The following is a 26,308-nucleotide window of genomic DNA, read 5'->3' on the forward strand; positions in this document are numbered from 1 at the left end:
AGTGAAGTCTTTTGTTAGGACACTGCACTTCCTGGAAGGTGTCTACCTTAGATGGCTTGCTTGGATATTTATAGGACTTGGCTGTTCTGGGTTGATTGAAAGCAGCATTGTAGAATCACAGAAGGGTTTGGGTTGGAAGGGACCTTCAAGATCAGCCAGGTCCAACCCCCTGCCATGGGCAGGGACACCTCCCGCTAGCCCGTGGTGCTCAAGGCCTCATCCAGCCTGGCCTTGAACACCTCCTGGAAGAAGGCATCCACAGCCTCCCTGAGCAACCTGTGCCAGTGTCTCCCCACCCTCACTGTAAGGAATTTCTTCCTCATCTCCAGTCTCTGTCTGCCCTCTTCCAGCTCAAAGCCATTGCCCCTCAGCCTGTAGTGACAGGACCAGCCCTTGCCAGAAGTCCATTCCCAGCTTCCTTGTGGCTTCCTTCAGGTACTGGAAGTCTGCCTACAGCATCATTGAGGTTGAAAAGATCTTGAAGATCCTCAGGTGCAACCTGCACATGAGTGCATGTGCAGTCAGAAGCCCTTTTAACTGCCTGATTGCAGATCTAGAGGCGTAAACAACCGCTCGAAGGCTCCTGGAAGCATTTCCCCTCCGGCCTGGCTTTGGGAGTGCTGCCCTAGCATTCCACAGCTTTGGGGCTGGAGGTGGCTGTTGGCTGAGCGCTCTCCAGGCTGCCTCAGCGTGGCTGCATCTGCTGTGGTCTCAGTGTTTGAGACCAAGCCTCTGGGAGCCAGGGAGGTTTCAGCTTCTGATGCTCTCGGAGGGGATTTGGGGGATCTCCCACCCCACCCCTGCGCAGACGCCAGTTGCACTGCAGCTGGGGACAGGATCCCTGCAAGCTGTTGCTGTCTGGCTGCTCCCTCTGTGTCTTCAAGAAGAGAGGAATGAGGCTCCAAGCAAACATCCCTTCTCCTCCCCACACGGAGCAGCCGAGTTTGGTCACCATTCAAAGCCACAGCGGGGCTGATGCCTTGTGAATAAGAAGCACACAAAGTCCTAATTGGAAGGACTTGCCCAGTTAATTGCTGTGACAATGGTTTTTCCCAGTGTGTTCTGCCTAACTGGAAGGAGAAGAAATAACATTGAAGGAGGAAAACCCCAGAGGAGGATGGCAGCCTGGCTCTGGGAGGGGTGGGGAGGGAGGGAGGAGGATTCCTGCAAGCCTTGAGCTTGTTCGCAGCAGGGGAGAGTGTGAGTGGCTTCAGTACCCTTGGAGTGAGAACAGACATGTCTGGATCATGGGCAGGTCAGCTGTGAGAAGGGCTTGGGAGCTGTGGTAGGTGCTGCTGAGAGGGGAAATGGAGGAAAGCTGAATTTCTTTGAGATCCAGGCCAGGTTGGATGAGGCCTTGAGCAGCCTGGGCTGGTGGGAGGTGTCTCTGCCCGTGGTGGTGGGGTTGGAACTGGATGATCTTGAAGGTCCCTTCCACCTCCCACCAGCCCACCTTGCTCTGAGGCCTCATGCAAACTGGCCTTCAACACCTCCAGGGAGGGGGCAGCCACAGCCTCCCTGGGCAGCCTGTGCCAGTGTCTCCCCACCCTCACTGGAAAGCATTTCTAGAGGTGTTCCAGGCTGAGTTCCAGACAGGGCTCAGAGCAGCTTTGTCTGGTTAAAGATGTCCCTGCCCATGGTGGTGGGGTTGGAACTGGATGATCTGAAGGGGGCCTACAGGAAGGCTGGGGAAGGACTTTTCAGGATCTCAGGTAGTGATAGGACTAGGGGGAATGGAATGAAGCTGGAGGTGGGGAGATTCAGGCTGGAGGTGAGGAGGAAGTTCTTCCCCATGAGAGTGGTGAAGCCCTGGAATGGGTTGTCCAGGGAGGTGGTTGAGGCCCTGTCCCTGGAGGTGTTTAAGGCCAGGCTGGATGAGGCTCTGGCCAGGCTGATCTAGTGTGGGGTGTCCCTGCCCATGGCAGGGGGGTTGGAACTGGATGATCCTTGTGGTCCCTTACAACCCTGACTGATACTATGATACTGTGATCTTGAAGGTCCCTTCCACCTCCCACCAGCCCAGGTTGCTCAAGGCCTCATCCAACCTGGCCTTCAACACCTCCAGGGAGGAGGCATCCACAGCCTTCCTGGGCAGCCTGTGCCAGTGTGTCCCCACCCTCACTGGAAAGAATTTCTAGAGGTGTTCCAGGCTGAGTTCCAGACAGGGCTCTGAGCAGCTTTGGCTGTTTCTCCCTGCCCATGGTGGTGGGGTTGGAACTGGATGATCTTTAAGGTTTCTTCCAACCCAAACCATGCCATGATCTTTACAGTCTAGAGGAGTTTGGTGGAGAGGGAGCACCTGAACCTGCAGCAACCTTTCCTCTAATTCTGAAAGCTGGGGAGGGACATTGGACAAGGGCTTGGAGTGACAGGACAAGGGGCCATGGCTTTGAGCTGGAAGGGGAGAGATTGAGAGTGGAGATGAGGAAGAAATTATTTCCAGTGAGAGTGGTGAGACACTGGCACAGGTTGCCCAGGGAGGCTGTGGCTGCCTCCTTCCAGGAGGTGTTCAAGGCCAGGCTGGATGAGGCCTTGAGCAGCCTGGGCTGGTGGGAGGTGTCCCTGCCCATGGCAGGGGGTTGGAGCTGGCTGATCTTGAAGGTCCCTTCCCAGCCCAACCCATTCCATGCATTCATGAAACCTGGTGGCAGAAGAGAGCTGGCTTCTGTATCTGTATGAAATTCCAGGGGAAAGAACTGGAAAACAGGCTGGAAAGTATTAAGATGTGCTGGAATGTTTTGCCCATATAAAGGAATGTGGCTGACTGTTGAAAGGCAGCTCTCCATATTCCCCAGCAGCAATGCATTTGAGTTGTGCTTGTGAAACCAGGGCTGACCAGGGCTCTTTATCTCCCTGTTGTGTAAGCACCCAGCCCAGTGAGCTGCATCAGCCCCTTCCTGCCTGGGCTTGGACTGGAGTCCTTCACAGCATCACAGGATCACCAAGGTTGGAAGAGACCTCGAGGATCATCGAGTCCAACCTGGCACCACAGACCTCATGACTAAACCATGGCTCCAAGTGCCACATCCAATCCCCTCTTGAACACCTCCAGGGATGGGGACTCCACCACCTCCCCAGGCAGCACATCCCAATGGCTAACAACTCTCTCAGTGAAGAACTTTCTCCTCACCTCCAGCCTAAACCTCCCCTGGCACAGCTTGAGACTGTGTCCTCTTGTTCTGGCGCTGGTTGCCTGGCAGAAGAGACCAACCCCCACCTGGCTCCAACCTCCCTTCAGGTAGTTATAGACAGCAAGAAGGTCTCCCCTGAGCCTGCTCTTCTCCAGGCTAAGCAACCCCAGCTCCCTCAGCCTCTCCTCACAGGGCTGTGCTCCAGACCCCTCCCCAGCCTCCTTGCCCTTCTCTGGACACCTTCAAGTGTCCTTCAATATCATTCTTAAACTGAGGGGCCCAGAACTGGCCACAGCAGACTGCTGCAGCTTTAAGTTCAACATCTTAGAATCATAGAATGGTCCAGGCCAGAAAGGACCTCCAAAGCTCATCCAGTCCAACCTCCCTGCAGTCAGCAGAGACATCCCCAGCGGGATCAGGTTGTCCAGAGAGGTGATTCTGCCTCTTTACTCTGCTCTGGTGAGACCTCAGCTGGAGTACTGTGTACAGGTCTGGAGCCCTCAGTACAGGAAGGACATGGACCTGATGGAGTTGGTCTAGAGGAGTGCCATGAAAATGATCAGTGGTTTGGAGCAGCTCTGCTATGAGGACAGGCTGAGGGAGCTTGGGGTGTTCAGCCTGGAGAAGAGAAGGCTCCAGGGAAACCTAATAGCAGCCTGCCAGTACCTGAAAGGGGCTACAGGAAAGATGGAGAGAGACTGTTTGCAAAGGCCTGCAGGGACAGGCCCAGGGGCAATGGCTTCAAAGTAGAGCAGAGCAGATTGAGATTGGATGTCAGGAACAAGTTCTTCCCTGTGAGGCTGCTGTAACACTGACACAGGTTGCCCAGGGAGGTGGTTGAGGCTCCATTCCTGGAGATACTCAAGGTCAGACCCAATGAGGCTTTTCCTATGTGTGTGTTTTAGTTTGCCTGTAGATACAGCTTCATCTGCTTCCGAGCCTTCTGAGCTAGCCTGGTGACTTGTTTTGGGGGTGAGTCCCCAGGTTTTCTCTTGGGGGAGGGGGTCATTCCCGAGCCCACCACACCCATCTGTGCTCTGTGCTTCTTCACACAGGTTTATCTGGGCACAAGACAGGGTGTTAGTGTGGTTAGCTTCATTTGCTTCCAGCTGAGTTGGTCTGGCAAAGCTAATGCTGGGTGGGGGGAAACTTCAGCCCACCACAGTTAGGGATCCTTGTAGCTGCTGTTTTATGTCAAAGAAGAGGTTTCACATTCACAGCATCTTTGCTCTGGCAGACTGGGATATTCTTTAGTTCTGAGGGACGCAGGGAGTTGATGCAGCTCATGTGGAGCTGGAAGCTGGCTGTGGAGAAGCCAGGCTGGCTTGCAGTATAGGAAGCAGCCCAGTGAGTGAGACCAGGATTGACATCCAACATGATGTCTCAGGCTGCACCAGGGGAGGTTTAGGCTGGATGTTAGGAAGAAGTTCTATACAGAGAGAGTGATTGCCCATTGGACTGGGCTGCCTGGGGAGGTGGTGGAGTCACCATCACTGGAGGTGTTCAGGAGGAGACTTGCTGGGGTGCTTGGTGCCATGGGTTAGTTGTTTAGGTGGTGTTGGATTGGTTGATGGGTTGGACGCGATGATCTCGAAGGTCTCTTCCAACCTGGTCTGGTCTGTTCTATTCAAGACACCCTGCCTCCAGCTGTGCCCATGTAGCAAGTACCCAGCTTTCTGTGGCTGTAACCCAAGTCTCTCTCTTCCTTTGCAGCTCAACGTGGTGATCAGGTCCTTGCTGCAGTCCCTCCGGGAGAAGATTGAGCAGCTGAAGGAGCTGCTGCTGAGGGCTGTCTCAACCCGCCAGATGTATCGCTGTGGACGCCAGCTCACTGACCTCTGTGCTGTGGCAGAGGGGAGGGATGGGCTGGAATTGCTCTGCCATGCAGTTGGGGATTGCCCCTCATGCCATATGTAGAAGAGTTTGCCTCTAGAGCTCTGGCAGTGCTGCTGCTCAGTGTCTGGCTTGCGGCCGTAGTGCCCAAGGGTCTCAGTATTCAGTATTCCTAAGGTTGGAAGGGACCTCAAAGGTCCAACCTGTCACCCCAGACCTCATGACTAGAGTAGAGAGGACACTACTGCCCACTGCAGGCTTTGAACTCACAACCTTCCTATTAAGGGTCTGATGCACTAACAACTCAGGTACGGTGGGTGTGAGCTGGGCTTTGCTGTGTCCCAGAGAAGCTCAACAAGGTGGGCTGAATAGTCTCAGAGCTGCATTGAAGCTTAAGGAGGGGAGATTTAGACTGGAGATGAGGAAGAAACTCTTTGCAGTGAGGGTGGGGAGACACTGGCACAGGCTGCCCAGGGAGGCTGTGGCTGCCTCCTCCCTGGAGGTGTTCAAGGCCTTGAGCAACCTGAGCTCATGGGAGGTGTCCCTGCCTGTGACAGGGAGGTTGGAGCTAGATGATCTTTAAGGCCCCTTCCAACCCAAGGCATTCCATAACTCTTCAGAATGATGTCACAACACTTTAAACTCTGCCTTAGGAACCCCAGGTTCTCTAGAGGTGTTGCCCTGTGGCCTGGCTTGGATTTGCTGCTCATTCCATATGTTGGAATAGTCAGGCTCAAGGAGTCTACCCATCTCCCTGCAGCCATCCAGCAGCAGCCATTTCCTGAATGAATGCTTCATTTCAAGCTTACCATGGCAGAAATCCCTTCTCAGCTCCCTGGGTGCTGTGCTGATGGCCAGGGGTAAAACTTCCCTGGGCAGTGAGTGCTTGAGAGCAGAGCAGCACTGCTGCTCTGGCTGAAAACACAGAGATCAGCTCAGCTGCTGCAAAATCTGCTGAGCACTGCTTGGAAGAGTCCTTCCAAATGTCCCTGGGATGAATGAAACAAAGCAAGCACACTGCCCCTGCAAGCTGCAGCACTTGAGGGCATCCTGTGTCTCAGAGATGCTGCAAGAATAGTTTTGCTGCTGTCTCAGTGGCTGTTGTGTTGTTTTGCTGATGGACTGCAGATGGAAACATGCTCCAGGTACATGTTGGAGTGTTTCCTGGTTGCTTGCCTGGGAGCCACTCACCTGGGCTGTGTTAGGAGCCCCCAGTGAGATAGGATGTGAGGTAGGCTGTGGATTTTAGAAGCTCTCTTCTGTTTGGGCCTGCCCTGCTTGGATCATGACTGTGTAGGTTGAAGCTCTCAGTGAAACTCAGCTTCCCTTAGCTAACCTCTGCAGTGCTGCTGTGTGTTCACTGAGGCACAGATTGCACTGGGTTGGAAGGGACCCTCAGAGGTCATCTTGTCCAAGCCCCTGCAGCTGTCAGTGTTCTGGAAGAGATCAGCTGCTCAGGGCTGCTTGGTAGTACATGGAAGGATCAGGTTGGATTTTGGAGGGGGAAATGCCATTCTTAATGCTCATTCTGATCTGGCAGTAAAGAGCCTTCCAGTTCACTTAGAACTTTGAGGTGATGACCTGAGGATCACTCAGTGGTCACTGTGTTAAACAGAGTCACATAGTGTTAGGGGTTGGAAGGGACCTCTAAAGATCAGCAGCTCCAACCCCCCTGCCACAGCAGGATTCCCCCAGGGTCGGTCACACAGGAAAGCATCCAGGTGGGTTTTGAAAGTCTCCAGAGAAGGAGACTCCACAACCTCTCTGGGCAACCTTCTTCCGGGCTCCAGCACCCTCACACCAAAGAAGTTTCTCCTTATGCTGAAGAGGAACTCCTGGGTTCCAGCTTGCACCCATTCTTCCTTGTCCTATCACTGGGCACCACCAGACAGAGCCTGGCCCCTCCATGCTGACACCCACTCCTAGACATTGATCAAATCCCCTCTCAGCCTTCATTTTCCCAGACTAAACAGCCCCAGGGCTCTCAGTCTTTCTTCTCATGAGAGATGTTCAAGTCCCCCAATCCTTGTAGCCTCCATTGGACTCTCTCCTGCAGATCCCTGTCCCCCTTGAGCTGGGGGAGCCCCAAACTGGACACAGTATTCCAGGTGTGTTTTCAGCAGGGCAGAGTAGAGGGGGAGCAGAACCTCCCCAGCCCTGCTGGCCACACTTTGCTTGCTGCACCCCAGGATCCCTTTGCCTCCCCTGGCCACAAGGCCACAGTGCTGTCCCATGGTGAGCTTGCTGTCCACCAGGCCTCCAAGGTGTTTATCCATGGAGCTGCTTTACAGCAGGACAACTCTAGTCTGTACTGGTGCCTGGTGTTATTCCTCCCCTGGGGCAGGGCTCTGTGTTTCCCTAAGGTTCTCTCTGCCCAGCTCTCCAGCCTGGCCAGGTCTCACTCCATGGCAGCGCAGCCCGGTGGGGGCTCAGCCACTCCCCAGTTTTGTAGCATCAGCAAACCTGCTCACTCCCCTCCTGAAGGTCATTGGTGAAGATACTGAGCAGAACTGGACCCAGTGCTGATCCCTGGGGCACACCAAGCTTGAGATGTGTACCCTTCAGAAGCACAGAGTGCCAGCAGGTTTCCTGCAGAAAGCTGTGGCCTGTCCTGGGGGATGCTGCAGCCTGTTCTTGAGTTCAGCCAGTCAGGTGTGGTGAGCAGGGGGCTGGCTGGTTTTGAAGGCTGTGTAGCAGGGCTCATTTTATGTGTTTCAGTGGGTTTGAGTGTGGTCCTTAACCAAGCATCCTCAGCACACAGCTGGAGGGAGACAGGAGGCAGAATTTGGTGGACGACCTCCTCACGCGCCAGAAGCAGCTGCAGGCCTCCTACCAGAGCGAAGGCCCAGGGCCAGATGTGACAAGGTATGGCACTGCCCCCCCCCAGGGAACAGTCTCACTCCTGCTTTGAACAGCTCTGAGCAGAAGGCCCAGGGCCAGATGTGACAAGGTATGGCACTGCCCCCCCCAGGGAACAGTCTCACTCCTGCTTTCAACAGCTCTGAGCAGAAGGCCCAGAGCCAGATGTGACAAGGTATGGCACTGCCCCCCCCAGGGAACGGTCTCACTCCTGCTTTCAACAGCTCTGAGCAGAAGGCCCATGGCCAGATGTGACAAGGTATGGCACTGTCCCCCCCAGGGAACAGTCTCACTCCTGCTTTCAACAGCTCTGAGCAGAAGGCCCAGGGCCAGATGTGACAAGGTATGGCACCGTCCCCCCCAGGGAACAGTCTCACTCCTGCTTTGAACAGCTCTGAGCAGAAGGCCCAGGGCCAGATGTGACAAGGTATGGCACTGCCCCCCCCAGGGAACAGTCTCACTCCTGCTTTCAACAGCTCTGAGCAGAAGGCCCAGAGCCAGATGTGACAAGGTATGGCACTGCCCCCCCCAGGGAACGGTCTCACTCCTGCTTTCAACAGCTCTGAGCAGAAGGCCCATGGCCAGATGTGACAAGGTATGGCACTGTCCCCCCCAGGGAACAGTCTCACTCCTGCTTTGAACAGCTCTGAGCAGAGTGTGAAGTGCATCCCCCGAGCTCCTTTATCTCTGCAGGTGCCAAGCTGTGCTTCCATTGGACTGGAAACCCTGTGAGGTGTCACACACGGCTGCAAAGCTGGGGAGTGAGGGGATGGGGAGCTGGGAGTGTTTAGCCTGGAGAAGAGGAGGCTCAGGGGAGACCTCATTGCTGTCTACAACTCCCTGAAGGGAGGTTGCAGCCAGGAGGGGGTTGGTCTCTTCTCCCACGCAAGCAGCACCAGAACAAGAGGACACAGTCTCAAGCTGTGCCAGGGGAGGTTTAGGCTGGAGGTGAGGAGAAAGTTCTTCCCAGAAAGAGTAATTAGCCACTGGGATGTGCTGCCCAGGGAGGTGGTGGAGTCCCCATCCCTGGAGTGTTCAAGAAAGGATTGGATGTGGCACTTGGAGCCATGGTTTAGTTAGTCAGGAGGTGTTGGGTGATAGGTTGGACTTGATGATCTCTGAGGTCTTTTTCCAACCTGGTTGATTCTGTGGTTCTGCTTGGGTCTAGGATAGTCAGTCACCGAGTTGGGCTCATGGGCCACCACAGGATATCTACAGGAATCATTGAATCACAGAACCAGTTAGGCTGGAAGAGACCTTTAAGATCACCAAGGCCAACCACTAACCCAGCACTGCCAGGGCACCACTAAGCCATGGCCCTCAGCACCACAGCTACACAGCTTTGCAACCCCTTCAGGGATGGGGACTCCACCACTGCTCTGGGCAGCCTGGGCCAGGCCTTGACAACCATTCCAGGGAAGAAATTGTTCCTGGTGCAACTTGAGACCATTTCCTCTCATCCCATCACTTTCTCCTTGGAAGAAGAGATCACCCCCCACTTCACTCCAACCTCCTTTCAGGGAGCAAGTAGGTCTCCCCTCAGCCTTCTCCAGCCAAACAGCCCCAGGTCTCTGAGCTGCTCCTCCCCAGCCCTGTTTTCCAGACCCCTCCCCAGCTTTGTTGCCCTTTTCTGGACCTGCTTCAGCCTCTCAATGTCCCTCTTGAAATGAGTGGCCTCAAAACTGACCTCAGGGTTTGATGTGTGGCTTCAACCAGTGCCCAGTACAGGGGGACGATCCATTCCCTGCTCCTGCTTGGCCACACCATTGCTGATCCAGGCCAGGATGGTGTTGGTTGTCTTGGCCACCTGGGCACACCCTGGCTCCTCTCCTGCCAGCTGTTGATTAACAGCCTCAGGTCTTTCTCTGCTGGGCAGCTTCCAGGCTTGGGGCAGTGTCTGGAGGAGCATTCCTGGGGTTGGTGTGACCCCACTGCAGCATCCAGCGCTTGGCCTTTCTCATGCCATTGTCCTCAGCCCACTGATCCAGCTTGCCCAGATCCCTCTGTAGAGCCCTCCCTACCCTCCAGCAGATCAGGGTTGTTGAGATCAGAGCAGAATTGTTGGAAAAGCAGCTGCCAGGATGAGACTTCATGGTCACACACTCCCCAATGATCACATTGTGTAGCAGTCAGCAGGGGCCTTCAGATGGAATTCATCTGAGTTTCCACTCTGGTGTGTCCTCCACAAGTGGAAAAAGTAATTATGGCTCACAGCCTGCAAGTTGTGCTCTCCTCACACAGCTCTCATCTAGCCCCTCTCTGGGGGGAGCTGTTTGTCCTCTCCAACAGGTTCTTAGAGAGGATCCAGCCCTGGTTGTCTCTGCACATGAGGAGAGGCAGAGCCTTTACCTTCAGGTGTGAAAGTTTGGGCTCCTGCCCTCAATTGTTAGCAGTGCTTGAGCTGGGCTCGGTGGGAGCTGTGCAGGTGCTGTGTCTGTAGCATGCAGGGCATGGAGTGGTCTCCAGAGGAGAGAAGTGGAGCTGCAGTCTTTGTGTTGGCAGAGCTTGCTGGGTGCCCATGGCTGATGGAATTGCCCTTGAGTGCAGACTGCAGTGGGTGAAACTTGGGTTGGAAGCCTCACGCTTCATGAAGTGCACCCTGAGCTCCTGTGGCAGCCCAGGCTGTGTGGCAAGCTCCAGTGCAGCTGGCACAGGCTTCTTCAGCTGGTGGTGGGATGCTGCAGGGGCTGTGGGATGCTGCAGTGCAGTCTGGGTCACACCCTGTGGCTGAGCAGAGCTTCCTCACCTCTGCTGAGCTGGGCTGTGCTGGGGGCTGCCTCAGAGGAGTGCAGCTGCACTGCTGCAGTGGGGACTCATGATAGAAACATGAGCTCTGAAACTGGCAGCTTGTGCTTCCAGGGGGCAGCTGTTTGCACTGAATCCCAGCATGGCAGAGCTGGAAGGCACCACTGGAGATTAGAATAGGATAGAATAGGATAGAATAGAACAGAACAAACCAGGTTGGAAGAGACCTTCACGATCATCGTGTCCAACCCATCATCCAACACCACCTAATCAACTAACCCATGGCACCAAGCACCCTGTCAAGTCTCCTCCTGAACACCTCCAGTGATGGTGACTCCACCACCTCCCCAGGCAGCCCATCCCAATGGGCAATCACTCTCTCTGTGTAGAACTTCCTCCTAACCTCCAGCCTGAACCTCCCCTGGTGCAGCAATATTTACTTCTGTTATGTGTCTATTTTCCCTTGATTTTAAAGGGATTTTAGTCTCTGAAAGCTTTTGAACCTCTCAAAAAAACCAGTAGAGATGGACTTTATAGCAGCATAAAGCTTGATAGCCACATAAATACAATGGGGTAAAGGAGGAGAGAAAAATGCCCATGGTGTAAAAATAGGCAGCCACTTGGTCATTTTAGCCAGTGGAGATAAAGGGTCATGATACTTCATGCAGTTTCTAGTGAGTCACTAAGATTTTAGAGTGCTTCCTCATGCATTTAAACAAGCTGGTGTCACATTGTACTGAGAACAGTCACTGTACTTAACATTTCAAAGTATGTTAAATATTATTTATCAGAGGCCTTCTGTTACAGGTTTATTGCTAGTCAATTAGTGACTGCAATGGCTTTTGGAGAGCATGACAGCACTTGAAGCTCTGGTAATACTTCCAGTCTCATAATTTCATTTGGGGTTGTGCTATAGCATTTCAGCAACATTTACAAGATTTATCTTCCTGACCTTTTCCAGGAGTTAATTCCTGGAATGTTCCAATAGAGGTATCACAGTATCACAGTATCACTTAGGTTGGAAAGGACCTCGAGGATCATCGAGTCCAACCTATCAACACAGACCCCATGACTAGACCATGGCACCAAGTGCCACATCCAATCCCCTCTTGAACACCTCCAGGGATGGGGACTCCACCACCTCCCTGGGCAACCCGTTCCAATGACGAACGACTCGCTGGGTGAAGAACTTCCTCCTCACCTCGAGTCTAAACCTCCCCTGGCGCAGCTTGAGACTGTGTCCCCTTGTTCTGGTGCTGATTGCCTGGGAGAAGAGGCCAACCCCTTCCTGGCTACAACCACCTTTCAGGTAGTTGTAGAGGGCAATGAGGTCACCCCTGAGCCTCCTCTTCTCCAGGCTAAGCAACCCCAGCTCCCTCAGCCTCTCCTCACAGGGCTGTGCTGAAGGCCTCTCCCCAGCCTCACTGCCCTTCTCTGGACACGCTCAAGTGTTTCGATGTCCTTCTTAAACTGAGGAGCCCAGAACTGGACACAGGACTCAAGGTGTGGCCTAACCAAAGCAGAGTACAGGGGCACTATGACCTCCCTGCTCCTGCTGGCCACACTATTCCTAATGCAGGCCAGGATGCCATTGGCCCTCCTGGGCACACTGCTGGCTCATATTAAGGTGGCTGTCGATCAGCACCCCCAGGTCCCTCTCTGTTTGGCAGCTCTCAGCCACTCTGACCCCAGCCTGTAGCTCTGCATGGGGTTGTTGTGGCCAAAGTGCAGCCCCTGGCACTTGGACTTGTTGAATGCCATCCTGCTGGACTCTGCCCATCTGTCCAGTCGGTCGAGGTCCCTCTGCAGAGCCTTTCTACCCTCTAACTGACCAACATCTGCCCCTAACTTGGTGTCATCTGCAACCTTGCTGATGACTGACTCTACCCCTTCATCCAGATCACCGGTGAATATGTTGAAGAGCGCAGGGCCCAGCACTGATCCCTGGGGGACACCACTGGTGCCTGGCTGCCAGCTGGATGTGGCACCGTTCACTACCACTCTCTGGGCTCAGCCTCCAGCCAGTTCCTAACCCAGCTCAGAGTGCTGCTGTCCAAGCCAGGGGCTGACAGCTTAGCCAGCAGTTTGCTGTGGGGGATGGTGTCAAAGGCCTTGCTGAAGTCCAGGCAGACCACATCCACAGCCTGCCCCACATCCACCAGGCAGTCACCTGATCATAGAAAGAGATCAGGTTGGTGAAGCAGGTTTGGGTTATTTAAGAACAGAGAATTAGCAATACTATTTTGTGGGAGCAAACTTGAAAGGCTGTCTCTTCCTGTAGTCCTATCTCTTTGTCTGCCCCTTTTCTCCACTGCTCTGAGGACAGTTTCAGACTTTACTGCTGAAGCCAGCCCTCAGTCCCCACAGGTAAAATGGGAATTCTGGAGGAAGGAAGACTCTCCCTTAGTCAAGGACAACAGGGTTAGAAATCATCTAGACAAGCTGGACATCCACAAATCCACAGGCCCTAACTGGATACACACTTAAGGGCTGAAGAAGCTGGCTGAGGTCATTGCTAAGCCACTCTCCACAGTTTTTGAAAGGTCATGGAGTATAGTGGAGGCATGTGAGGACTGGGGGAAAGCCAGTGTCACTTCAGTCTTCAGAAATGGCAAAAAGGATGCAGGAAAATACAGGCAAGTCAGCCTCACTCCAGTCCAACCCCCCTGCTAAAGCAGGGTACACAGGATCACAGTGTCCAGGGGGATCTTGAAAGTCTCCAGGAAGCAGACTCCACAGCCTCTCTGGGCAGCCTGCTCCAGGGCTCCAGCACCCTCACACCAAAGGAATTTGTCCTCATGGTGAGGTGGAACCTTCTGTGTTCCAGCTTGTACCTGTTGTTCCTTGTCCAGTAACTGGGCACCATTGAAAATAGCCTGGCCCCTTCATCCTGACAGCCACCCCTTAGATATTTGTAGGCCCTGATCAGATCCCCTCTCAACCTTCTCTTCTCCAAACTAAACAGCCCCAGGGCTCTCTGTTCTGGGAGGGTCTGTGCAGTTTCATGGGGTAGAGGTTGGTCTCTGCTTGCTGCTGTGCCCTGGTGTGCTCTTTGCTGCAGCCAAAGCAGAGGGTTTCTTTCTCACCTTTGTGTAAGCAAACCTTGGCAATGCAGCACCTGCTGTGGATGGTGAAAGTGTTGACTTTGATGGAATCCATTCATTCACAGATTCACAGGATGGTTTGGGGTGGGAGGGACATTAAAGATCATCCAGTTCCAACCCCCCTGCCATGGGCAGGGACACCTCCCACCAGCCCAGGTTGCTCAAGGCCTCATCCAACCTGGCCTTGAACACCTCCAGGGAGGGGACAGCCACAACCTCCCTGGGCAACCTGTGCCAGTGTTTCCCCACCCTCACTGGAAAGCATTTCTAGAGGTGTTCCAGGCTGGGTTCCAGACAGGGCTCTGAGCAGCTTTGTCTTGTTGAAGATGCCCATGGTGGAGCTTTGGAACTAGATGATCTTTAAAGTCCCTTCCATGCCAAACCAGTCTGGGTGCTGCTGTTGGTCTCTTCTTACAGGCAATGAATGATAGAGCAAGAGGGCACAGCCTCAAGCTGCCACTGGGGAGGTTTAGACTGGACAGTAGGGAAAAAAAACTCACTACAGGAGTGGTCAGGGGTTGGAATGTGCTGCCCAGGGAGGTGGTGGAGTCCCCAGCCCTGGATGTGGTTTGCATGTGGTGCTTGGGGCTATGGTTTAGGGGTGACCCCTGTAGAGTAGGGTTAATGGTTGGACTTGGTGATCCTGAGAGCCTTTTCCAACCTGACTGTTTCTGTGATTCTCCAGAGCATGGTGCACACCCAGCTGGTGCTCTGGTGCTGCCTTTGCCTCTCTCATGGAGTCAGCTGAAGCATGTAAAAGAGCAAGAAGGCAAAAGGTCCTTGGGGCAGTGATGATGTGAGCCAGCCCTTGTATGTCTCCTGCTCCCAGTGCTCCACAAGCTGAGTGAACCTTCTGGCAGGGCAGTGCTGGTGTGTTGTGGCTGTGGGGGTTCAACCCAGAGCTGCCCTGGGGTGAGGCTGTCGAGGCAGATGGGAGGGAAATACCCAAACCCCATAACAATTCCCAGCTCCATTAGAAACTCTGGGAAGCCAGGATTGTCCAGCACATAAGATCACAGGCAGCATTCCTTTGCCAGTGTTGCAAGGCTTGAAGCTTTACAGCTCTCTTGTAACTTCTTCAGTCAAAAATGGCTAAAGCTCTGCCAGCTGTTCTCTGCCTGGTGAATTCAGGCCCCTTCCAGAGCCTGCCTTGGGAGTCTTGTTCTCAGTGGGACAGACAGGGATGTAGCCAGGGCCTGGGTCTTGGTCCAGCACCTCCAGCCTTTCCCTCACCCAAGGCTGGGCTGTGGGGAAGGAAGAGGTTCACAGAGTGCATTGGTTTGGTAAGGACCTTCAAAGGGCATCTTGCCCAGCCCCCCTGCAGTCAGCAGGGACACCTCCAGCTAGAGCAGGCTGCCCAGGGCCACAGCAAGGCTGATCTTGAATGTCTCCGGGGATGAGGCCTCAACCACCTCCCTGGGCAACCTGTGCCAGTGTCTCCCCACCTTCACTGTGTAGAACTTCCTCCTGGTGTCCAACCTAAATCTGTCCTGCTCCAGTTTCAAACCACTGCCTCTCATCCTATCCCCACAGCCCCTTCTGAACAGTCCCTCCCCAGCCTGCCTGCAGGTGCCCTGCAGATATTGAACTGCAGCTCTAAGGTCTCCCTGGAGCCTTCTCTTCTCTGGACTGAGCAGCCCCAACTCTCCCAGCCTGTCCCCATAGCAGAGGTGCTGCAGCCCTCTAATCACCTTTGGCACTTCCTCTGGACCCTCTCCATCAGGTCCAGGTCCTTCTTGTGTTGGGGGCCCCAGAGCTGGCCACAGCCCTGCAGGTGAGGTCTCAGCAGGGCAGAAGGGCAGAATCTCCTCTCTCAGCCTGCCGGCCGCCTGCCTCCCCTGCCTGCCATGCCGGGTGTAGGGACAGCAGCAGCAGCTTCTTCTGGGTTTCAGCTGCTCCTTACAACCCTGCCTTTCTTCTGAAGTCGTTGCAGGCTTCTGTACCAACCTGCTGTGGGGTTCAGTAGGTGGCCAGGGCTGCTCTTCAGCTTTTTCCCACTGCATTAGAAAAATCAGCACCCCTCGCTTGATGAAGTTCTAGCAGTGACACTTTTCTCTGGGGTTTTGTCTGGCTTTTCTGTATCTAATCCAGCCCTGATGTGACAGCACACATGGTCACAAGTCCTTTTTTTTTCCAGCAGTCCTTCCTTTCATTAACCTTCTTGCACCACTGATCACATGTTTGTTGTCCCCGCTGCCTGGGCCCGCGAGGGCTTCACCAGAATTAATCTTCGTTTACGTTTGGTCACCATTCAGTGAGTTTTACCTCCTTTGAAAACTGCTGTAGAGCTCTGGCTGGTGGTGGACTACAGTGGCCTTAATGCTCTTAGTATTTATCCTAAGTGACAACTTGGGCCAGCACACAGGGCAGGACACTCCGTTGCTGTGCTATAGCATTAATTTCCCTTCCGGCCTTGTCGGCACTAATTAAGATGCAACTGGAATGTTCCAGAGGGGGGGAGAGAGGTTGTGCTGTTGTTTGTGTGACTCCCCTTGAGGAGGGTCACTTCCAGCTGCTTTAATTGGTTTCCAATAGGCAATTCCTCTATCTTCTCCCCTCTTGTGCTCCTTGGGAGAGAGATCAGTGCAGTAGAGATTGAATGGGGAAGGTTTCCTCCGCTTGTTGGCAAGGCAGAAGTGGAAGGAGGCACCAAGAGATGGTGACCACCTGGAAATCACAGATTAGACTTCCCTGAGTCTCTTTGGAGACACAAAGGAATTGGGAATATCCCTCCTGCCTAACTAGGTACTCAGTGTCACAGAGTCACTGAATGGGAAGGGGTGGAAGGCACCTCTGGAGATCGTCCAGTCCAACCGCCCTGTCAAAGCAGGGTCACCCAGGGCAGCTCACACAGGAACACATCTAGGTGGGTTTTGAAAGTCTCCAGAGGTGGAGAATTCACAACCTCTCTGCACACCCTGCTCCAGTGCTCTGTTACCTTCACAGTAAAGAAGTTAATTCTCATGTTTAGATGGAACTTCCCGTGGTCATGTTTATGCCTATTGCCTCCTGTCCTGGCACTGGGGACCACTGAGAGGAGTCTGGCCCCATCCTCCTGACACCCACCACTTAGGGATTTGGAAGCATTAAGAAGATTCCCTCTCAGCCTCCTCTGGAGAATAGGTTTTGTGAGGAGCAGCTGAGGGAACTGGGGTTGCTCAGCTGAGGAGGGAGCTCATTGCTCTTTGCAGCTCCCTGAAAGGAGGTTGGAGCCAGGTGGAGGTTGATCTCTTCTCCCAAGGAATAAGCAATAGGATGAGAGAAAGTGGCCTCAAGTTGCCCCAGGGAAGGTTTAGGTTGGATATGAGGTGCAATTTCTTCCCCAAAGCATTGTCAAGGCCTGGCCCAGGCTGCCCAGGGTGGAGTCCCCATCCCTGGAGGGGTTTCAAAGCTGTGTAGCTGTGATGCTGAGGGCCATGGCTTAGTGGTGCCCTGACAGTGCTGGATTAATGGTTGGACTTGGTGATCTTAAAGGTCTCTTCCAACCAAACCAGTTCTGATTCTAGTTGTGTTTATAAAGAAGAGCAAAGAAAGGATCCTTGAACACAGCAGAGAGGAGCCAGCCAAGCCCCATCGCTTTCCTGGTGCCTCTGGGCCTGTAATTAAAGCTTGATACTCATTAGCCTCAAGAAGAAATGCCAGGAGGGGGGCAGCCTTCAAGGGCTGAGCCCTGGGCTTTGTGTTTTGCCTTCTATCTTTGCTTCAAACTACCTGAACCTTCCTACCCAAGGTTGTTTCTCTCCCAGCAGTGTCACTGTGCTGTGCTGGCCTGGCTGTGCAGGGTCAGCAGTGAAAACCAATGCTGGCCTGAGACATGCTCTGGGTCCTGTGGCTGTGCTCAGGCAGACTTCAGCCCCTGCACAGGGAGCAAAGGTTCAGGTTGAACTTGGAGGAGGTTTGTCCCTTTGCCTTTCCTCTGGGTGTAATTGCCCAAGCTGCAGCTTTGTTCCAGGCAGGATTCTCCTTTCTTAGGATCCTCTCATTCCAGAGGAGCAGAAGTGGTAGAGGTGAGGCTGTTTGGATGAGGACTGTAGAACTTTATAAGCTGTTTTATGGTGTGTTTAGTGTTGTGTGGTAAGGCTGCAGAGCTGCTGAGGGGCATGGAGCAGCTGTGAGGAGCAAAGGCTGAGAGCCCTGGGGCTGAGAGCCTGCAGAAGAGCAGCCCCAGAGGGGAGCTGGGCAATGCTCAGCAAGAGCTAAAGGAGCTGTTGGGGGCAAGAGGCTGGGGCCAGACTGTGCTCAGTGGTGCCCAGGGACAGCACAAGGGGCAGTGGGCACAGACTGGAAGCCAGGAGGGTCCATGTGAGCAGGAGGAGAAAGTTGTTTGTTGTGAGGGTGCTGGAGGCCTGGAGCAGGCTGCCCAGAGAGGTTGTGGAGTCTCCTGGTGTGGAGAGCTTCCAAGCCCAGCTGGGCACTGTGCTCCTGGGCAAGCTGCTGTGGCTGCCCTGTTTAGTAGGGAAGTTGGACTGGGTGATCTCTGGAGGTCCCTTCCAACCCTACCCTGCTGCTCTGTCAGGTGTGGTTCTTCTGGGGCTGTCCCCACTGGAGAGTGGATTTGGAAGTGCTTGTGCTCATGAGGGTCCTCCTGGGTGTTTCAGAAGGGGAGAGAGCTTTGCCTTTCTGTGTTCACATTATGCTTGTTCCACTGACTAGCTTGGAGCTTCCTTCAATTCCCTTTCAGGCAGCATGAGCAGCTGGCTCCCGAGTGAGAGAACACTGCAGCTCCTTGGCCATCTCAGTATCACAGTGTCGCAGTATAACTAAGGTTGGAAAGGACCTCGAGGATCATCGAGTCCAACCTATCAACACAGACCCCATGACTACACCATGGCACCAAGTGCCACATCCAATCCCCTCTTGAACACCTCCAGGGACGGTGACTCCACCACCTCCCTGGGCAGCACATCCCAATGACGAACGACTCGCTTGGTGAAGAACTTTCTCCTCACCTCCAGCCTAAACCTCCCCTGGCACAGCTTGAGACTGTGTCCTCTTGTTCTGGTGCTGGGTGCCTGGGAGAAGAGACCAACCCCTTCCCGGCTACAACCTCCCTTTCAGGTAGCTGTAGAGGGCAATGAGGTCACCCCTGAGCCTCCTCTTCTCCAGGCTAAGCAACCCCAGCTCCCTCAGCCTCTCCTCACAGGGCTGTGCTCCAGACCCCTCCCCAGCCTTGTTGCCCTTCTCTGGACACCTTCAAGTCTCTCAATGTCCTTCTTAAACTGAGGAGCCCAGAACTGGACACAGGACTCAAGGTGTGGCCTAACCAAAGCAGAGCACAGGGCACAATGACCTCCCTGCTCCTGCTGGCCACACTGTTCCTGATGCAGGCCAGGATGCCATTGGCCTTCTTGGCCACCTGGGCACACTGCTGGCTCATGTTCAGGCAGCTGTCGATCAGCACCCCCAGGTCCCTCTCTGTTTGGCAGCTCTCAGCCACTCTGTCCCCAGCCTGTAGCTCTGCCTGGGGTTGCTGTGGCCAAAGTGCAGCCCCTGGCACTTGGACTCTCCTTGGGGATCGCCCCGTGCAGCCAAGCTGGGGTGCCCTGGCCACTTCAAAGAGCCCCACTCCTCGAGTGTGTCGTTAAGGGAATGTTCAAGTGATCATCCAAGCCATTGTCATATGACCCGCGGCTCGTTTCAGAGGCAGCCTTGCTGATCAGCCCTCTAAAGCAGCCCTAAGCCTTGCTGTGTGGCCTTGCTCTCCCCCAAGTGCTGCTTGACTAATCTAAGTTACTCGGGGAGCTCTCTGAGGCTTCGCAGTGAAACAACGAAGGGGGCAGATAAGCCCTCCCTTGTTAAGCACTGCCACGGCTCCCTCGCTTTGGGCACCCCCCCCTCCACCTCCCCCCAGGCTCTTTCAGCCTTGGGCTGGGCTGCTAAAGCCCTGGTAATTAGTTAAATCTGCTCCTGTAATCAAAAGGCAGCCCCCACACTCCGGTGCCCGGCGGAGATGGAGGTGATTAACTCGGCGCGGGCGGTGGGTGGCTAATTGGATAAGCTTTAATCTTCACACCGGCGAAGGCAAACACGGGCAAGATCAGAGGAGGGAGGAGGAAGTGAGGCTGGGTGGTGTGGGAAGGTAGTTACCAAACATGTCACAAAGATTATTGGAACCAGCAGACCAGTTGTCATGACCCCAGCTACAAGAATAGGGCAGCTTAGGAGGGGGAAGAGGGAGGGAGGGAAGGAAGGGTGCACATGATTTCAGATTTGCTTGCCTTGGCTTTTTATTTTGGGTTTGTTTTTAACAGGCAGCCATAGTTGGGCTGCTCTTAGCAAGCAGAGAGCTTCCTGCTCTCCCTGCTGCAGTTAACAGCAGCTGGCAACGTTCCTTCACCCTGCGTTTTGGGTGCTCGCTAATTGAGTGAGGAGCTGGGGGGCACTGGAAGGATCTCTGCATCTTCAGAAGTTAGACTTCCATTGTGTTCAGCCTCAGGAGTGTTCCTGCAGTGCTGGGGCAGCTCTGGAGCCCTCAGCACAGCACAGGCAGGGACCTGGTGGAGCAGGGCCAGGGGAGGCCACAGCAATGCTGGCAGGGCTGGAAGCCCTCTGCTGTGAGGCCAGGCTGAGAGAGTTTGGCTTGGGCAGCCTGGAGAGGAGAAGGCTCCAGGGAGACCTTCTGGTGGCCTTGCAGTGCTTCAAGGGCTGAGCAGAAAGCTGGGGACACTATTGAGTAGGGCTTATTGTGAGAGAACAAGGGAGGATAGTTTGAAACTCACAGAGGGAGATTCAGAGTGGAGAGAAGAAAGAAATGTTTGACCCTGAGGGTGGTGAGAGCCTGACCCAGGCTGCCCAGGGAGCTCACACGAGCTCTCTGTGGCTGGAACCATTGCAGGTCAGGATGTTTGTGGCTGTGAGCAACCTGCTCTGGTTGCAGATGTCCCTGCTGGCTGCAGGGGAGTTGTATTAGATCAGCTTTGAAGGTCCTGTCCAGCACAAACCAGTCTGGGAGTCTATGAACCTGGCAGCAGCTGTGGTGAGGCTCACAAATGGATGTCATTAACCCCCCCAAAGCAGTGAGGAAAGCCAAGTGTCATGTGTGGAAATGTCTTCAAGTTGTAATGCTGGGGACTTGATGATCTTGAAGGTCTTTTCCAAGCAAAACAATTGCATGATGCCAAGGTGGGGCTGTCTCTGTCTAACCCAGCCTGATTCCCTACCCTGGCCAAGACCTGCCAGCTTTACTGGAGGTGTCAAGGAGCAAAGTGCTGAGGAGGAAGCCCAGCTCCTCTCTTCCCACATGGGCCATGGTTGGCACAGCAGGGCAGGCTGGGGGCTGGGCTCTGGGCTCTGCTCCAGGGTTCCTATTTCAGCACCAGCAAGGTGATTCACAGGTTGCATTGGCTTGGAAGGGACCCTCAAAGGTCATCTTGTCCAACCCCCCTGCAGTCAGCAAGGACACCTCCAACTAGAGCAGGCTGCCCAGGGTGGAGCAAGATGTGTCTTAGGCTTAGTCCTGTAGCAATAAAATGATTTGTCTTGCTGTTATTCTGTCAAATCCATTTCCTTGAGATGGGACTGGATGAGCCTGTGAACATTTTCAGGGAGGAGAGGTGGTGGTGTTGATTTTTAACTGGCTCTGAGTGTGAGGTGCAGTGTGCTGCTGGACAGGGTCCAGAGGAGGACCACAGAGCTGGTCAGAGGGCCACAGCATCTCTGCTATGAGGACAGGCTGGGAGAACTGGAGCTGTTCAGCCTGGAGAAGAGAAGGCTCCAGGGGGACCTTAGAGCTGCATTTCAATATCTGAAGAGGACCTGCAGGCAGGCTGGGGAGGGACTGTTCAGAAGGGGTTGTGGGGACAGGATGAGAGGCAGTGGTTTGAAACTGGAGCAGGGCAGAGTTAGGTTGGACATCAGGCTGTGGGTGCCCTGTTTAGTAGGGAAGTTGGACTGGGTGATCTCTGGAGGTCCCTTCCAACCCTACCCTGCTGCTCTGTCAGGTGTGGTTCTTCTGGGGCTTTCCCCACTGGAGAGTGGATTTGGAAGTGCTTGTGCTCATGAGGGTCCTCCTGGGTGTTTCAGAAGGGGAGAGAGCTTTGCCTTTCTGTGTTCACATTAAGCTTGTTCCACTGACTAGCTTGGAGCTTCCTTCAATTCCCTTTCAGGCAGCATGAGCAGCTGGCTCCCGAGTGAGAGAGCACTGCAGCTCCTTGGCCATCTCAGTATCACAGTGTCACAGTATAACTAAGGTTGGAAAGGACCTTGAGGATCATCGAGTCCAACCTATCAACACAGACCCCATGACTGGACCATGGCACCAAGTGCCACATCCAATCCCCTCTTGAACACCTCCAGGGATGGGGACTCCACCACCTCCCTGGGGCGGCACATTCCAATGCCGAATGACTCGCTTGGTGAAGAACTTTCTCCTCACCTCGAGTCTAAACCTCCCCTGGCACAGCTTGAGACTGTGTCCTCTTGTTCTTGTGCTGGGTGCCTGGGAGAAGAGACCAACCCCTTCCTGGCTACAACCACCTTTCAGGTAGCTGTAGAGGGCAATGAGGTCACCCCTGAGCCTCCTCTTCTCCAGGCTAAGCAACCCCAGCTCCCTCAGCCTCTCCTCACAGGGCTGTGCTCCAGACCCCTCCCCAGCCTTGTTACCCTTCTCTGGACACCTTCAAGTGTTTCGATATCCTTCCTAAACTGAGGGGCCCAGAACTGGACACAGGACTCAAGGTGTGGCCTAACCAAAGCAGAGTTACAGTGGTTTGAAAGTGGAGCAGGGCAGAGTTAGGTTGGACATCAGGAGGAAGTTCTGCATCATGAGGGTGGGGAGACCTGGAACAGGTTGTCCAGAGAGGTGTTTGAGGCCCCATCCCTGGAGACATTCAAGATCAGCCTTGCTGTGGCCCTGGGCAGCCTGCTCTAGCTGGAGATGTCCCTGCGGGGGTTTGGACAAGATGTCCTTTAGGGTCCCTTCTGCTGCACTCTGTAAGGTTCTGTGCTGTGTGCCTGAGATTTACAGACGGCCCAGAACTCAGGAGGTGATGAATTATTTTCTAGCTGTGTTGCTTCATCCCATGGCCAGGAGATGTCTCTAGTTCACCATAAATTCCTCAAGCATCTGCTAGACACAAGCTGGCTTGTGCTTGAATGCCCTTGCTCGAAGACTTCAGCCACGCAGAGTCACAGAGTTCCAGGTTGGGAGGGACCCCAGGGACCATCTGCTCCAAGCTTTCTAGGTGATAATGGAGTTGAAGTGAGCTGGCCCAGCACCCTGGCAAGCTGAGTTAAACTGCCCAGGGTAGGGGAATCCAGCACTTCCCTTGGGAGGTGATTCCAATCTCTGTCTGTTCTCATGGGGAAAATTGGACTCCTGGAGTCCCATGGGGATCTCCCCAGCAGTACCTTGTCCCCATCACCCCTTGCCTTTTCCATGGGACTCCTTGTCTAAAGGGAGTCAGCAGTTATCTCCATGGGTCATCCCTTTGCAGACCCACCCTGGACTGATAGAATAGAATTAACCAGGTTGGAAAAGACCTTTGAGATCATCAAGTCCACCCTTATCACCCAGCACCATCTGATCAACTAAACCATGGCTCCAAGAGCCTCATCGAGGCTCCTCTTAAACACCTCCAGGGATGAGGACTCCACCACCTCCCTGGGCAGCACATCCCAATGGCCAATCTCTCTTGCTGGGAAGAGCTTCTTCCTAACATCCAGCCTGAACTTCCCCTGGCACAGCTTGAGACTGTGTCCTCTTGTTCTGGTGCTGCTTGCCTGGGAGAAGAGACCAACCCCCACCTGGCTACAACCTCCCTTAAGGGAGTTGTAGAGAGCAAGAAGGTCTCCCCTGAGCCTCCTCTTCTCCAGGCTAAGCAACCCCAGCTCCCTCAGCCTCTCCTCCCAGGGCTGTGCTCCAGACCCCTCCCCAGCTTTGCTGCCCTTCTCTGGACACCTTCCAGCAACTCAACATCTTTCCTAAACTGAGGAGCCCAGAACTGGACACAGGACTCAAGGTGTGGCCTGACCAATATAGGGTTTGTGAGCTCCTTCCTCCCAGCTCTACTGACACTTGTGCAGGGTTAGCTGCTGTTGCTGAAGAGGTTTGTGGCTGTATTAAACCCACAACCTCACTTCAAGCCTGTTCATGGACCACAAGGTCAGGATACCTATCATGGAATGGTTTGGGTTGGAAGTGACCTCCAAAGGTCATCCAGTCCAACCCCCTCTGCAGTCAGCAGGGATGTCCTCAACTAGAGCAGGCTGCCCAGAGCTCTGTCAAGCTTCACTTTGAATATCTCCAGGGTTGGAGCCTCAGCCACCTCCCTGGGCAACCTGCTCCAGTGTTCCACCACCATCATGGGGTAGTCCCTTCACACAGAAGGGACCTGGGCTCGTTGGAAAAACAAAACAAAGCTGGGGAGGGACTTCTGAGGGTGTCAGGGAGTGATAGGACTGGGGGGGATGGAGCAGAACTAGAAATGGGGAGATTGAGATTGGATGTGAGGAAGAAGTTGTTGCCCAGGAGGGTGGTGAGAGCCTGGCACAGGTTGCCCAGGGAGGTGGTGGAAGCCTCCTGCCTGGAGGTGTTTGCAGCCAGGCTGGATGTGGCTGTGAGCAACCTGCTGTAGTGTGAGGTGTCCCTGCCCAGGGCAGGGGGGTTGGAAGTGGCTGAGCCTTGAGGTCCCTTCTAGCCCTGACAATTCTATAGTTCTGTGATGCTAAGCCCTATGGAACAGGAATGTTCTCCTCAACAAGAACTCCTCCAAGAGAATTCCATAGCAAACCAAATCATTCCAAATCCTAGCTCTTAGTGCAATTAAAACATGTTGGGAACTTAAGAACTCCTCAAAATTGCTCCCTGCTCTTGTTGTTATTTTTTGGGGGATGGGGTGGGGAAGAAGAGGGCCAAGATGAAGTGAGAATAAACCCCAGAGCTCCAAACAGCCAAAGCTCTGAGCCCTGTCCTGCTGCCGAGGACCTGCTCTCCTGATGACTCTTAGCCTGCATCCGAGCTGCAGTCCTGGGTTCCTGTGACTCCCAATCTGTCATTTAATGTTTGTCTTGTAGGAGAAGCTGCTGAAAAGCTGCAAGGCAGAGAGCTGCTGTTGAGAGAAATGCTTCAGTGACATTTCATTTTTACTGCTGGGATTTATGTGCCCTGGCCATGAACAAGTTGTTTTCCGTTGCGAGCGGGGAAGCGGCCGCAGCGCCAGCAACCTCCAGGCAGGATTCTTGTGGAGGAAAAGCCCTGACTTGGGTTCTCTGGGTTTGCAGAGCACAGAGACAGAGCATCCTAGAGCTGCTGAGCTTGGAAGAGACCTCAGCATTCTGGGATTCTCTGATTCTGATGAATCTGCTTGCACAAGAAAGCTGGGGAGGGACTTTTGAGGGTGTCAAGGAGGGACTTTTGAGGGTGTCAGGGAGGGATAGGACTGGGGGGGAATGGAAGACAAATAGAAATGGGGAGATTGAGATTGGATGTGAGGAAGAAGTTGTTCCCCAGGAGGGTGGTGAGAGCCTGGCACAGGTTGCCCAGGGAGGTGGTGGAAGCCTCCTGCCTGGAGGTGTTTGCAGCCAGGCTGGATGTGGCTGTGAGCAACCTGCTGTGGTGTGAGGTGTCCCTGCCCATGGCAGGGGTTGGAATTGGCTGAGCCTTGAGGTCCCTTCCCACCCTGACAATTCTATGGTTCAGAGGTCAGGGTGCTCACAATGAAACACATAACCAATTACCAAAATACCAAGAGAGATTTCAGCAGCAGTCTCTGAAAATATAAAGGATTAAAACTGAAATGTTTGGAGCAGAAAGATGAAACAGAATTTGCATCAGCTCTCTGAAAAGAAAAGTCCAGCCCTAACAGTTCCCTGACCTCTGAAATCATCCAGTCCAGCCACTCACCCAGAGCTCACAGTCCCACCACTGCCCCTAAGCCAAGCCCCTCAGCACCACATCCACACAGCTTTTAAACACCTCTAGGGGTTGGGACTTCACCACTTCCCTGGCAGAAACTTTCTGAGGAGAAAGTTCTTCACAGAGAGAGTTGTTGGCCCTTGGGATGTGCTGCCCAGGGTGGTGGAGTCCCCATCCCTGGAGGTGTTCAAAAAGGGACTGGATGTGGCACTTGGAGACATGATTTAGTTGTCAGCAGGTGTTAGGTATTAGAAGCCATGGTTTAGCTAGTCATGAGGTGTTGGGTGACAGGTTGAGACTTGATGATCTCTGAGGTCTTTTCCAACCTTATTGATTCTATGAAGTCCGTTCCAGTGCCTCAGAACCCTTGCTGGGAAAGAATTGTTCCTAATATCCCAGCTGAACCTTCCCAAGCTGAACCTTCCCTGGCCATTTCCTCTTGTCCTGTCCCTTGTTGCACGTGGGAAGGCACCAACCCCCACCTCACTGCAACCTCCTTTGAGGGAGTTGTGGAAAGTGATGAGGTCTCCGCTCAGCCTCCTCTTCTGTAGCCTGACAACCTCAGTTCTCTGAGCTGTTCATCATAGAAGCTGTGTTCAAGACTTGTGTGCCTGGCTGCATGGTGATGCCAGACTGGGCAAAGCAGGAGAAGTGACTCTGTGACTTCCATCTGCAGTGCCTGAAATGCAGACTTGGTCAGTTCTGGGCACCCCAGCTCAAGAAAGAGAAAGAACTACTGGAGAGGGTCCAGAGCAGGGCCACTGAGATGCTGAGAGGACTGA

The 26,308-nt window shown here is 54.0% G+C and overlaps 1 protein-coding gene across 1 annotated transcript in view; it reads left to right on the forward strand.

Moving 5' to 3' along the window:
- The window catches only part of STX8 (syntaxin 8), a 169,554-nt gene that overhangs the window by 6,133 nt on the left and 137,113 nt on the right, over nt 1-26,308 (forward strand). Inside the window, exons 3-4 of the mRNA XM_068151605.1 lie at nt 4,845-4,939; nt 7,719-7,829. Coding sequence (XP_068007706.1) covers nt 4,845-4,939; nt 7,719-7,829 — 206 coding nt within the window. The remainder of the gene's footprint in view (nt 1-4,844; nt 4,940-7,718; nt 7,830-26,308) is intronic.

Source organism: Melanerpes formicivorus, unplaced genomic scaffold (assembly GCF_026170545.1).
Source record: "Melanerpes formicivorus ecotype bairdi unplaced genomic scaffold, bMelFor1.0.p_v2 SCAF_21, whole genome shotgun sequence".
Classification (NCBI taxonomy): domain Eukaryota; kingdom Metazoa; phylum Chordata; class Aves; order Piciformes; family Picidae; genus Melanerpes; species Melanerpes formicivorus.